The sequence below is a fragment of the Octopus bimaculoides genome, chromosome 26, assembly GCF_046866305.1.
Source record: "Octopus bimaculoides isolate indiv1 chromosome 26, ASM4686630v1, whole genome shotgun sequence".
Taxonomy (NCBI): Eukaryota; Metazoa; Mollusca; class Cephalopoda; order Octopoda; family Octopodidae; genus Octopus; species Octopus bimaculoides.
Genome location: NC_142953.1, coordinates 1,696,623 through 1,710,917, shown reverse-complemented (window position 1 = coordinate 1,710,917; position 14,295 = coordinate 1,696,623). Strand labels below are relative to the sequence as shown.

General features: G+C 37.1%; 1 protein-coding gene across 3 annotated transcripts in view; it reads right to left on the bottom strand.

Moving 5' to 3' along the window:
- Positions 1-14,295, bottom strand: part of LOC106871843 (kinase suppressor of Ras 1-like) — a 62,678-nt gene that overhangs the window by 5,084 nt on the left and 43,299 nt on the right. For all 3 annotated transcript variants that reach the window (XM_089342654.1, XM_089342655.1, XM_089342656.1), the window contains 11 exons: positions 10,048-10,108; positions 9,514-9,562; positions 8,730-8,822; positions 7,809-7,900; positions 7,357-7,447; positions 7,053-7,141; positions 6,434-6,530; positions 6,027-6,163; positions 5,109-5,249; positions 4,536-4,665; positions 3,743-4,065 (listed from right to left, as the gene is read on the bottom strand). In XM_089342654.1, the coding sequence (XP_089198780.1) occupies positions 3,907-4,065; positions 4,536-4,665; positions 5,109-5,249; positions 6,027-6,163; positions 6,434-6,530; positions 7,053-7,141; positions 7,357-7,447; positions 7,809-7,900; positions 8,730-8,822; positions 9,514-9,562; positions 10,048-10,108 (1,139 nt within the window). In that variant the 3' untranslated portion in view covers positions 3,743-3,906. The remainder of the gene's footprint in view (positions 1-3,742; positions 4,066-4,535; positions 4,666-5,108; positions 5,250-6,026; positions 6,164-6,433; positions 6,531-7,052; positions 7,142-7,356; positions 7,448-7,808; positions 7,901-8,729; positions 8,823-9,513; positions 9,563-10,047; positions 10,109-14,295) is intronic.

Sequence of the window (14,295 nt, the reverse complement as noted above, 5' to 3'; positions counted from 1 at the left end):
CACTAACTAAAAGAATGAATGTTTAGGGACAGGCAAAGGGTTAATTCATACTGTGGAGTTTGAGTCACTCTTCTGTTATACCCCTTGACTCATACAATGGAGTTTGAGTCACTCAATATCTGTTACTCTCCTTAACCCTTCGCCTGGCTTTTTCTTTTCACATGTGATACATAGGACACATTTTTCTGGTGTCCATGCATCATATGTGATACATTCCCAGTTTTTTTCCAACCACCGACAAACTTGGAACTTATGAAAAGGAAAGCTTTGAATTACTTCAGAATGTATGCAAAAAGGGCTAACTAAAGTTTTGAAAACAAGCATGGACATTTAGGACAAACTTATGAAAAGGTTTCAGACAAAGCAGAGGGTTAATAGTCAATCACCATCACATATCTTTCATTCCAAGATGTGTACACAATACCAGGCTGGATTTGATCTTGGACAACTTTTTTCAAATTAGGAAGTTTTATTTCTAAAATAAGAATAATGAGGATCAAATTTACTAGTTCTGAAATAAAGGGTCCTGGATATGACCCCTTACTTTAAAACTAAAACATTCCTAATTTGAATCCAGTTCAATAGTTCAGAAGGTTACTTTGCAACGATGTGGCTTCAGGTTCGATTCCATCGTGTGGCATCTTTTACTATAGCCTCAGGCTGACCAAGACCTTGCAAGTGAAAGTGGGAGACGGAAACTGTGAGGAAGCCCGTCACGTGTATATATAGATATATATGTTTATATGTGCATGTGCGTGTTTGTTTACGTGTCTGTCTTTTTGTTGACACCGCTCGAAAAACGATGCCCTGTGTTCAGGTCTCGTAACTTAGCAGTTCAACAAAGAGATTTGATAAAATACCAGACTTGAAAAAATTAAGTCCTGGTGTCAATATGATCAACTAAAATGCTTCAAGCTGTGCTCCAGCATGGCTGCAGTCTAATGACTTAAACAAGTAAAAGAGTGCTTTGTACACATCCAGGAGTAAGACACCTGGAGACAGAAACTGAACCAACGCAGGCAGGTGTCAGATACCTGATTGACAAAGACCAAACCAGCTCAGGCAGGTGTGATGTACACATCCAGGTGTAAGGTACTTGATGACACTTGATCCAACTGCTCAGGTGTAGAAGGTATGAATTAAAATTTTATCAATGTCTAAAGATGAAGCTGATAATCCAAAATCACATGACCTTATTAACGAGAAAATTAAGACAGTGACTGCAACAAAGGTAGTGATAACTTCTAGACCATATTTTTTCTATTGACAAAGCAAAAGTTACCTTTTTTTTTTTCGTTTTTTCTTTTTGTTTTTTTTTTTTTTTAAATTTTTTTTTTTTTAAATTTTTAAAAATTTTATTTAGAGGAAAGAAATAAAATTGCTGACTGAATCCAAGTTCAATCCACTCTCTTTCCTGGCATTTGCATTTTATTGGTATTTGTCTTACTGACCCCCCTGGCCCACCACACCCCCAGAAGAGAGATAAGAAGCAAAAGTTCACAACAGCAGGAAGTCGAATGCAAAGCTGAAATGGGAGAAAAAAACCCAACATCAAGAATCATTCAGTCTGGTGGGGGGACCGCCGACTCGGTCACTTTTACCTTTCCCCCCCACTTACAAGTCTTCTTCTTATTATTATTAATAGTAGTAGCATTAGCAATGGTGATGATGATGATGATGACTATGATGATGATGATGATAACAGTAGTGACTGCAACGGACATAAGAGAGGATGAGAACCAGAGAGCAAGAGAGATATTCAACACTGGACAACGACAGCTCCTTACCTACCCACCCTGCTGCCTCCCCCACCAGACGTACACACACACACACACACACACACACACACGCAATAGGTGTTGCATGAAGATCTGCATACTTGCCACACATTTCACAGGAGTAAAATGAAAAACCAAAATGTTTTAGAATCGAAAAGAGAAACATTCCAATTTTGACAATTGAAACCCCAAAACTGGATGTCTTAGAGACGAGAAAGAGGCGGGGGGGGAAGCAAAAGACATTCTCAAACAGACAAAAGAAGAATGAATATATAATGATTAGCCTATAATTGTATATGTTGGGGCTTGTGTGTGCATGTATATATACATACATGCATATATATATTTATATACATATACACATACATATATATATATATATATATATATATACATACATATACACATACATACATATCTATATATATACATATATACACATACACACATATATACATACATATATATATATATATATACATATATATATATATATATATACATACATATGTATATACACACATATATACACACACACATATACATATACTTATATATATATACTTATATATACATACATATACATATATATGTACATACATATGCATTCATATACATACACACACATTTGTATTTACTAACGTACACATTTATGTATATGCATATGTATCTTTCAACACACACACACACACATGTATTCACCAACACACACACAAGATGGCCAAGAAATGGTTTTAAATCATGCACACCCTTCTGCATATTCACACATATGTACATAGACCATCATGCCCTCCCACTGATACACACACATCACGAACATTAAATCTACACAAAATTGGAAGAAAACAATATAACTGGACCAACTGCTATTACAATTATTTTTATGTCCCAATCACAAAAGTTGTTCCCCAGCAATTTAAACGTCGACACAGCACACTTTGGAAAGTGTTGACAGTCAACGACTGTCACTTGTGTCAGATTACCTGACAAAGTTCTTCCGCAATCAACTTTAATGCCTCTATCCAACCATGGTGCATAGTTATTCTCTGTTTCAGATATATATCCACACACATATACGTATATATACATATATATATATATATATATATATACACACACACACACATATATACACATACATATATACATACATATGCATACACACAAACATATACGTATATATACTCTTAAACAAGAATGTTGTTGAAAGTAACTATGCTATCGTTGGACTAAAGCGGCCAAAACTTCAAAGTCACTATCAACAATATCCTTGTTTAGGAATAAACTTGCACTCTACAGAAGTATAGAGCATTCCTTCAAATTTATGTAAAATTGGTTTTTACGATAACTAAACATCAATATATTCACAAATATGTATGTATGTATTGTCTTTAACTGTGGAACTCATCAGGGTATATATATAAACAGCATGTAAGTATGGGGTCAAAAACCCTTTTGGATTCAAGAAAGTCAAAGGCTGTACATGGGACTTTACCTATCCAAAAAGGGGTTTTAAGCTGATATTTACAGGTTATTTGGTTACAGCTTTATCTGCTTTGAGTTCAACAGTTAAAAATGAATTATTTCAAGTTCTCTCAAAGTTTCTAAATTCATATGGCATAAACAATATATACACACACACACATGTGTGTGTATGTATATGCATGTATACATTTTCTCTCTCTTTATATATATATATATATATTTATATATATGAGACAGAAGGTAACAGATAAGCACATACATGGGTATGTGTATATACATGTGTGTGTGTGTGTGTGTGTGTATATATATATATATATATATATAAATACACACACTTATGTATTATGACTCTTTCTCTTTAATATATATATATATATATATATATATATATATATATATATATATATATATATATATATATATACATACATACATACATGAAGATGGATAGACATATGTGTGTATTCAGACGTACTCACCTAAATGTAGACACACCCGCCCACCTACCCCCATACACATAAAATGGTGCTGCATGCAAAGTTGGTTGGTTTGTTGGTTGGTTGGTTGGCTGGCTCTCATTCATCACAAGCAGGTGCCCCACCCACCCCTAGTTTCCGCACTTGTCCACCCTCACACTGTTTGTTCAGGCAACGTACACAGAGTCAACGCTCCTCGAGAGATGAACTGGATGTGAGGGACTGCGAATCAATGGTTTCCTTGGTATCCGAGCCAAGGCCCGTGGTATCTGGCTGAACTCAGGCCGGTCCTTAGGATCGAAACCCCAACAATCCATGAGGATATCCTGCAAATAGATTAATGGAAGGGCCTCAAATATTGATGAACAATCAACTGTGCGTGTGTGTGTGTGTGTGTCATTGCATATAAGTTGGTGTTTGTGTATACAAGTGCAAATATAAAATAGGCTGAACATGGAAGCAAATAAATAAATAAAAAAAAAATTACAAAAAAACCCCCAAAACAATTGTAGAACTGTAACTTGATATTAATGCAAAGGCTAAGTAAGGATTGAACATGCAATCTATGGCTTTGAAGTCAGATGTTCTGAAACATTGAAACAAACTTTAGAGATATTTGTCTTTGAATGTATCATGTTTTAATGTGATGTGTGTGTGTGTGTGTGTGTGTGTGTGTGTGTGTGTGTGAGTCAGACAAACATACATATTGCAGACAAACACACACACACATCACATGACAAATGTCGGTTAATCCTGTTGTTGAAGCCAGTGAATGGTGACTGCAGTCTCAACTCACCTTGACATCCCTGGAAGTAATGATATGACACAAAGACTGTTTAATTCCTCGTCCCACCTGCCAAATAATGCTCTCTGGAGGCTGCTGTTTGAAAGGCCATTCCCCACAAAGCAGTTCGTACCAAACCGTTCTGCAAGAAACAAGAAATTCATGGATTAAAAACACAAGCAAAAACAAAAAAATTTTTCAAAGCAAAGAAATAACAGAAATTCAAGGTTTTTCCTTGTTTAATATTTCAGAAAGGAACTGAGCTGTTGTTTAACCCCAGGTCAAGTAGACCCATAACCAAACAAGCGTGGGTCAGGTATGGAGCCATGTAAAAGCACCCAGCATGGTTTCTATGGCTGGATGCATTAGGAAGGGCACATAGCTGTAGAAACCATGCCAAATCAGACTGGAGTCTGGTGTAGCTCCCAAGCTTGCAAGCTCTGGTCAAACCGTCCAACCCATGCCAGCACGGACAATGAATTGTTACACGATAGTGATGACGGTGATGACAATTTATATGTGCATGTGTGTGCACACACGGTTTCAATTTAAGGGCCACCATGTAAGAGTCAGCCAAATACTTACCCAAATGCGTATGTGTCGGATTTCTTAGAGAAAGGCAGTTCCGTGTTAGCTGCCTGGGTGTTCCCTGCTTGTAATGACCTCATAATCTCTGGAGATAAGTAGCACAGCCAGCCGAGAGGAATTGCAAGGCAATCGCCTTTCCTGAAACAACACAGGGAGAAAAATTACACAACTGCAGATACACAATCTTCTGGCCATTATAATAATAAAAACAACAACAATAATAATCTTTACCACTCAAGGCACAAGGCCTGAAATTTTGGGGGAGGGGGCCAGTCATTAGATCGACTCCAGTACGCAACTGGTACTTAATTTATTGATCCTGAGAGGATTAAAGGCAAAGCTGACCTAGGTGGAATTTGAACTCAGAACATAGTGGCAGACGAAATACCGCTAAGCATTTCTCCCGACATGAAAACAATTCTACCAGCTTGCCGCCTTCACCGTTCTCGTAATAATAATAACTTCTTGCTTTGATGTAATGCCAGAAATCTAGGGCCAGTGGGCCAATGGGTCAGTCGACTAGGTCTACCCCAGTGCTTGATAGCTGGTTTATTTTACTGACCAAGGAAGGTTGGAAGGCAAAGTTGCCACTCGTGGGATTTGAACATGGAATGTAAAGAACTGTAAATAAAACACAAGGAATTTTTTCTGATGTTTTCATGATTCCGCCACTGAGTTTTGGAGTTGGTGGAAATATTGTTAGAATGATCTTAGATGTACAGATCAGTAGGTGTTTAATGAGAGGGAGAGAGAGAGAGAGGATGGAGGAAGAGACAAATAGGAAAAGAGTGGGACAAAGACAGGAAGAGAGAGGACAAAAGATAGATAGAAAGGTGAGAGAGAAGAACAGAGAGGGAGATAGACAGAGGGAAGAGAGAAAGAGAGAGAGACAAGAGAGAGAAGCAGGGAACTTACCTATTTCCATGACACCATTTAGTAAGATTGAATAAACCAAAATCGGTGATAACAACTTTGCCTGTCTCTTCCCAAAATATATTTTTAGTCTTCAAATCTTTGTGTATTATTCCCCTTGCATGTAAGTACCCCATGCCCTGCAAACAAAACAAGTGTGAAAATAAATAACTAAAAATAACAAACTTCATATCGTACACACATTCATGAAATCAATTCACATCATTGGGTTGAGATGGTGTAATTTAGATGGCATTCTGTTGGTTCTTGTTGATCCGAGCGACTGAACAGTTTGAACATGCAACAGATAAGAATATTTAGGCTGGATCTGGCCAGTTTAAATGCTAAAGAGTTAAACACACACACACACACACACATACCAACAGGTAGAGAGACGGAATAACACTGACCTGTGCTATTTGAGTAGCGATATATACAGTTTTGCTGAATTGGAACTTTTGACGAAATTCGTAAATGCTTGAAAAGAGTGATTTCCCTTTACAGAAGCTGAAATAAACAACAATAATAATAGCAATCAAAGGGATGTGAATTCGAGTCTCATGGCTGGTTGCTGACAAAATTTTCCCCGCTTTATATGGATATTTTATCCTTTCTCTGCTGTTCTATCAGCGTTTCTGAATAAATTATTTCCTTATCTGTATCTTACAATACAGTGATAGTGTGCACACCAGCACACACTCACGTATAGTGTGTGACTGTATAGGATTTTGTGTGTGTGCGTGTATAATTTTAAGTGATGTATATCAATCAAGGATGAAAATACTGGTAAGAAATGGTGGGAGGGGAAAACTCCACAAAAAGTTATGAACAAAGTCCCTAGAAATTTTTGTTTTGCACTGAGTTATTGACACTCCCTGGTCACTCTCCCCAACCAAAATACAACGAACTAGTGACTGGCTTATGGAGAGAGAGAGAGAGAGAGAGAGAGAGAGAGATAGAGAAGGGAATAGAGAGGAGAAGATAGCAAAGAAGAATGGCCAGAGATAAATATATTAACAATTGAGGTACCTGGTCACGATGGCTAAATCTGGGGGCTTCATACAAGCACCCATGAAGAGAACCAAATTTTCATGTCGTGTCTTCTTTAGCATTGCCACCTGAAACACAAGAACACATTATGGAAACTATAAGGAAGCCATGTCATGTATGTGTGTGTGAGAGAGAGAGCATATGCATGTGTGTGTGAGAGAGAGAGAGAGTGTGTGTATATGTGTGTACAAGAGAGTGTATGTGTGTGTACGAAGAGTGTGTGTGTGTGTGTATGTATGTAGTTTGTTTGCATAGAAGTGAGATGCAGTGAAGTGCTTCTTACCTCCAATTTGAAAGCAGACAGTTGTGCTTGGAAGTCTGACGTTGGGTCTATGTTTAGTTTCTTTATAGCTACGTCCCCATGCCAATGGCCTCTGCAATCAGAGAGAGAGGCTTTAGTTGGTGGCCTTACACAAACAGTCTATAGTCCTTAGCTAAACACAAACACTGCATGTAGTCACACGTGAATACTAACATCCATACTAAACACACAGCATCAGTTGATAGTTAGATACAGTGCATAGGCTCCAGCTACAGACATTGGTATTGTACATAAGTGTTTATACTGAAGTAACGTAATATAGAGTGTGTCTGTCTGTACCTGGAGCCTAAGCACTGTATCTGACTATCGACTGATGCTGTGTGTTTAGTATGCATGTTGTGGTGAGAGAGAGAGAGAGAGAGACTGAGCTGTGGTATATAAAAGCTGAAGCAGAAACCAAGGTTGATACTTACTTATGTACAATACCAAACCGCCCTATGCCTATTCTGTCTCCAATAGTAATATCTTCAAAAGGAATATTCCACTCTTTCAGTTGAACAGACAGCTACAAACAACAAGAAAAACACTATGTTGAAAATACACAAAATAATAAAGAAAAAAACAAAAACACATGTCTATCGAAATTTATGAGGTAAGTAATTAATATAATTATAACTTTTTAGAATAATTGACTTCATCGTCAGAGATGAAAATATATTTAATATTTACTTCATTCACACTAGGTTCATCTGGTTTCCATTTATCTTCACGTGCTGTTGTATTCCAAGGTGTGTACATGGCCCCAAATTGGATTTGAACTAAGGACTTTCATCTATAAACTAAAGCCAACAATGGGCCTTCAAATCTCCCCTCTTCATTACGGCACTCTGTCAACTTTGTTAAGGTTATTTCTAGTCTTAGACTCTGTCAACTGTTTATATTGACTATTTCCAAACACAGACCCTCACCAATTTCTTCAGGATCAACCTGTTTCCCATAATAAACTAACCACTTGTGACAAATTGTTTTTAATGGAAGCAATGAAAGGCCCCATACGGTTGTGTAGCAACAAGACCCTCAGGTAGAACAAGCACCCGGATATATCATAGCTTATCAAGTCTTGTCTGACAACGATGATGATCATTTAACATCTGTTTTCCATGTTGGCATGGGTTGGACAGCTTGACAGGAGATGGCGAGGCCGGGGACCACATCAGGTCCCACTGTTTCAGTTACAGCTGGATGCCCTTACTCATGCCAACCACTTTACAGAGTATACTTGGTACTTTTTACGTGGGACCAGTGCCAGTTCCTTTTTACTTGGTACCAGCACCAACTCAAGGGATAATCCTGGAAACCCTGCAAAGTTGCTATAAAACCTTAGATTTACTTACACTGTGTTGCCGGGTCCAGCTGTGTTCTGATGAATCCTCGGGGGCCAACTCAGAGGAATCAACTCTGTCCAGCAGAGTCTTATCCTCTATACTCTGCAAACAAGAACATTACAATGTTAACAAACCAAATACCAGTCATATCAGAGGTTCTCAACCATTTTTTTTTTTGGCCCGTGGACCCTTTATGATTCTTATTTTACATAAGGACGGACGAAATGGTGTTATGCATATTTTGTCTGGCATGCTAATGATTCTGCCAGCTGACCACAATATATTATGATTAAATATTAAGATGTGTATAAAATAAAAATTATTAAAATGTCTTGTGTATGGTACAAGTATAACCAATTCATCTATATATATATAAAACTGAGAATGCATGCACATGTGTGTGTGCATGCATCCCTAAAACTCAAGAACTATCCCAACCAATTTCATTCAAATTTTACATATACACTACATAAGGTCTATGGTGTATCATGGGCCAAAAAAATGTTCAACTTCTTGCCTAATGCAACCCTGGAGCAATCTCTTAGATTGCTTCAGTATTATGTGTTAAAAGTGAAACAATAACATCTCTATTGTAACGTGAGATAATAGTTTCAGTTTTAATAGTTTCACTATATATATAATATATACATAGTGAAACCATTACTCTGCTAGTTACACATAATTTTTGACCACTAAATTTTATAAGGACTTCCAAGGGTCATGTGGACCTTGGTTGAGAACCATTGAGTTACACAAATGAATTATAAGACTGTTTAATACCAGTCATACTTACAGGTACAAGGGTTCTATCGCTGTCATCAGATGTTGTGGTGTTGACATCACTGAAATATATAAACAAGACGAATGTAATAGCATATCATCTTTCATTTTCCAAACAACAAAATGCATTTCCCAATAAATTTTGAGCTTATTGTAGCTGGTGGCTCACAGGGAGAATGTGAAATTCAAATAGCTAGATGTGAAGTGCTGGGGAAATACCACCCACTTTGGGAACCGTTGGGTTAGAGCATTGGGCTTACAACCACGAGGTAGTGAGTTTGATTTCTGGACTGGACTGTGTGTTGTGTTCTTGAGCAAGACACTTTATTTCACATTGCTCCAGTTCACTCAGCTGTAGAAATGAGTGCCAAGCTGTATCAGCCTTTGCTTTTTCCTTGGATAACATCGGTGGTGTGGAGCAGAGAGGCTGGTATCTTCCTAAAACTAGCTTAATGATAACAAAGTTATTTTACTAAATTCTAACCTAACCCTAATCCACACGAAACTCAGAAAAATATTCTAAGATATAAGAAAACTTCCAACTTACATATCTTGTGAGTAATCAAGATTTTTGCTTAGATGAGGATCAATAACGCCGTCAACAACATCTAAAATGATAGAAAATTGAAGATCAATGACAATTCCAAGTATCAACAGAATGGTCTTGCTGTTTGGGGGGGGGGGGGGAAGAAAACAAACAATATTGTTAATAACAACAAAACAAAAACAAAAATTACAAAAGACATTTCATAGAAACTGAGGTTTTAGTTTGGAAATTTCTTCAGCATTTACATTTCCAGTGTTGATTCTTTTATAGATACCAACCTGCTGGAGAATGAGTCACAAACACCAGTTTAATTAGGCAATTAATTTTGTTAAACCTCTCCAATCACAGATAATTTTTTTCCAAAATTAATTGAAACATGTAAGCAGTGTTTTAGAAAAAGGATAAAGCTTAACCATTTAGCATTTAGATTACTCTTAAAAAATGAAATGCTTCTTTATTCCAATTTTCCTTTCCGTTAACCCTTTTGATACCAACCCAGCTGAAACCACCCAATCTTCCACCAAACCTTAGTCACAATTTATGCTCTTAACACTAGCTTAATGATAACGAAGTTATTTTACTAAATTCTTTGTTATATTCAAAATTAATTGAAAGAAACACAGAGCATCTCAAAAGAAATACAGTAACGAAAGGGTTAAACATGCATTGCAAAAATCAGTGAAAGTTCTTGGTAATCTCTACCCAACTGGAGTTTGATTCAGCTCTGATCCAGTTCGAAACTCCACAACATGGCTGTTGAGGTTAGAGATTATACAATCTCTGTAATAGTAGAACAGCTGGGGAAGGGGTACACGATTCACTTTGGCAGAGGCACTTTTGGGTCTGCTGTATCAGCTGTATTGGATCAGGGGATTGTAGTGGGATACTCAAGGGCTGACCCAAGGAGCTCACACTCTAGCTATGCCAATGCTACATAAACACCTAATTAGTTGTTATTTCTTACTTATTTCAATCATTTGACTGCGGCCATGCTGGGGCACTGCTTGAGGAATTTTAGTCAAAAAAACTGACCCCTGTACTTATTTCACTTATTAAGCCTGATACTTATTTTATCAGTTTCTTTTGCTGAACCTCTAAGTTACAGGGACCTAAATGCACCAACACCCATTGTGAAGAGGAGGTGCAGAACAAACGCAGGCACACATGGAAGGCTTCTTTCAGTTTCCAGCTATGACATCCACTCATAAGGTTTTGGCCAGCCCAAACCTATAGTAGAAGACACTTGCCCAAGGTGCTATGTGGTGAAACTGAACCTGGAACCATGTAGTTGGGAAGCAAACTTCTTATCACACAGCCACGGCTGTGCCTAGTAATATTTACTGTAGAAAACTTAATTTATTTGGTATGCATGGTGTGTATTTAAGTCATTGACCCCTGGGGGAATCAAAAGTGAAATTGAACTTGGCGGGAGCTGAACAAAGAACACAAATTAAAACACTGCAAGACATTTTACTTATACACCACTGATTTTTGTGACCAAAATTACCTTTTAAAACAACAATAATAATAACAGGTATTGTACCCAAAATGAAGCACACAACAATGTTGCTAAAAATATAAAATATCAGAGCAAAAAAAAAAAAAAAAAACCCAACCAAAATTCCCCAAACGGCATGCAGCACACCAATAAGAAGTTTATATTAAAAAAAAAAGAAAATGTAAATCCCATTTGAAATAACATGAAAAACTGGAAAATTTGAAAATAAAAACAAAACCCTTTAGCAGTTATAGCACCAAAAGTGTGGTGAAATGTGTTGTGTTTTGATGTCAACCAGTGGCTTTTAACTGGGACCGATATAAGTGTTTTTTTGGGTGGGGTGAGTCCACACAAGCAAAATAGTAAATTGGGGACACACAGTAGTAGGGTCCATGAAAAATTTTTGTTCTAGATGTATTTATTGCAAGAAACAACCAAGTTTCTTTCTTCTTTGATGTTTTACAGAGTTCAAAGAAGTTTCTGGTTACTGGAACCTGTTCTCTCAGAGAGTTTTATTGCAAGCCTACACAAGTAAATGGAGAAAAACAAAATAGGAATTTTGAAAGAAGTATTTATAAAACTACTTGGTTGGCAAAGAAAGTAATTTTGGTTTTTTTAGTGTGAAAAAAAAAAGTCCATAAATAAAAAGTGGTTGAGAACCACTGATGTTGATGGTTGAATGAAGATACTAATGGGGTCAAAAAAAAAAAAGGAAGAAGAAGAAAAAAAGAGGCTAATGAGTTTGTGTGTGGATGCAAGTGTTAAATGGTGAGGTTTCTCTGCTGTTGCTACTAAAGGTAACAGAAAACTTAGGTAACCAGGTGTAACTGGTGGATTTTAGGAAATGGGTTGGACACTAACCACAACCTGGAAAATTAAATAAAAGCTAAACCCAGAGACTTTTTCCAGTTTTGATCTGCTTCATAGTAGTCCTAAAAGTTAAAAGTCATTGCCACCACTGGGAACTAATGTGGTGTGTAATAAATGTCCCTCCAGAAATGCCAATCCTCATTGACCCCTTCTGTGTGAGCTGGAAGTGACCTACCCTTCTAGATATTGCTACAATGTGGCAATGGTAGGGGACACAAAATATTTTGTGTATAGCAGCAATTGGTTGCAGTGGAATGGAAGGACGGGGGGGGGGGGGTGTCCAGTGGACTGAAAAAGTTTGAGAGAAAGACACTTGGTTGTTATACAAAGCTTCAGTTCTAAATTAGTAACGAGTTATGGATTAAATAATTAATAGCTAAGGTGGTAAGGGTGCAGGCATGGTTGGTGACAGGAAAGGCATCCAGCCATAGAACATCAGTGTCAACAAATTCTGTCTGACCCATGCAAGCATGGAAATGTGGACGTTAAAATGATGACGATGTCAAATATAGATAGACATTAGATATAAGAAGCACGAGTTCATATCAGAAGAGGAAAACTGGTCCCTTCAGTGGGCAGATTTGTCTTCTGTTTCAAATTGGTGCTTATGAAGGTCCTAATAATATCAGAATTCTAAAGAAATGTACAATGTAACAAAATCAATTAAACATCATCATCATCATTTAACGTCTGTTTTCCATGCTGGCATGGGTCGGACAGTTTGACAGGAGCTGGTAAGGCTGGGGACTGCATTTTATCTGTGTTACTAATAGCTCCAAAAAAGTCAATAAAATTGGTTACAGGTTAAATATATGAATGGTTAAAGACGAGCATATCAACTGGCATTATTTTGACCATTCAAAGGCAGGAATATGGCAGAACCATTAGACAGACCGTTGGACAAAAATCCCACGTGGTATTTAATCTGGCTGTTTACGTTCTGAGTTCAAATCCTGCCAAGGTCAACTTTACCTTTCAGGGTTGATAAAAAGTACCAGTCAAGTAGTGGAGCTGATGGTATTAACTAAGCTTGTATTCTCACTTAAAAAAAAAAAAAAAAACTGACTTCGTACCTAAAATTAAGAACAATTAGTTCAACTACGAAAGGGGAGTGAAACCAGTTTTTATTCAGACACAACAGAGTTATGTTCCTTCGCTCAATGGCTGTAGTTAGCCTGTAGCTTCTCAAACTAGTCATTCAAGCAATATTTCTGTTTCCGCATAAAAAAACAAAAGGATGCTATTTAATGACTTACAAGTGAATGCCCTCATTTGAAAACAATTGCTACTTCAAATCTGAAGAACGATTATTTGGCACGGGATTACAGGTCACAGATTGAAACCCTTGAATGAGAAGTTGTTTAAAGGACAAAACACTACAGCTGAAGAGCAGTGGAGTGGTGCACAGATACTACAGTAGAAAAAAACACACCCCCAACTTAGCACAGAATGGGACTGAACCTGATGTCACATGGTTGCAAAGCAAACTACAGAACCACACAGCCACGCCTGCACCTTGCAATGTATTTGAGAAATTTAAGCATTAAACTCTCTCTCTCTCTCTCTCTTTATATATATATCAGAAAAATTGAATGTAGGAGATCCATATTTTTATCCATGTGAGAAAGAGATGTGAGTCATGTCTGACATCTAACTATAACTACAAATATCCGACAGGACTCACATCTCTTTCTCACATGGATAAAAATATGAATCTCCTACATTCAATTTTTCTGCCATATTCTTTCTCGAGTTCATTGTATTATGGTTTATACTTCCTGCACTGAAGAGTACATTGATATATTAAATTAATTTAATCACGAATTAATATTATCATCATCATTATATATATATTAAAGATTGCTGCTAAAGCAATGCAG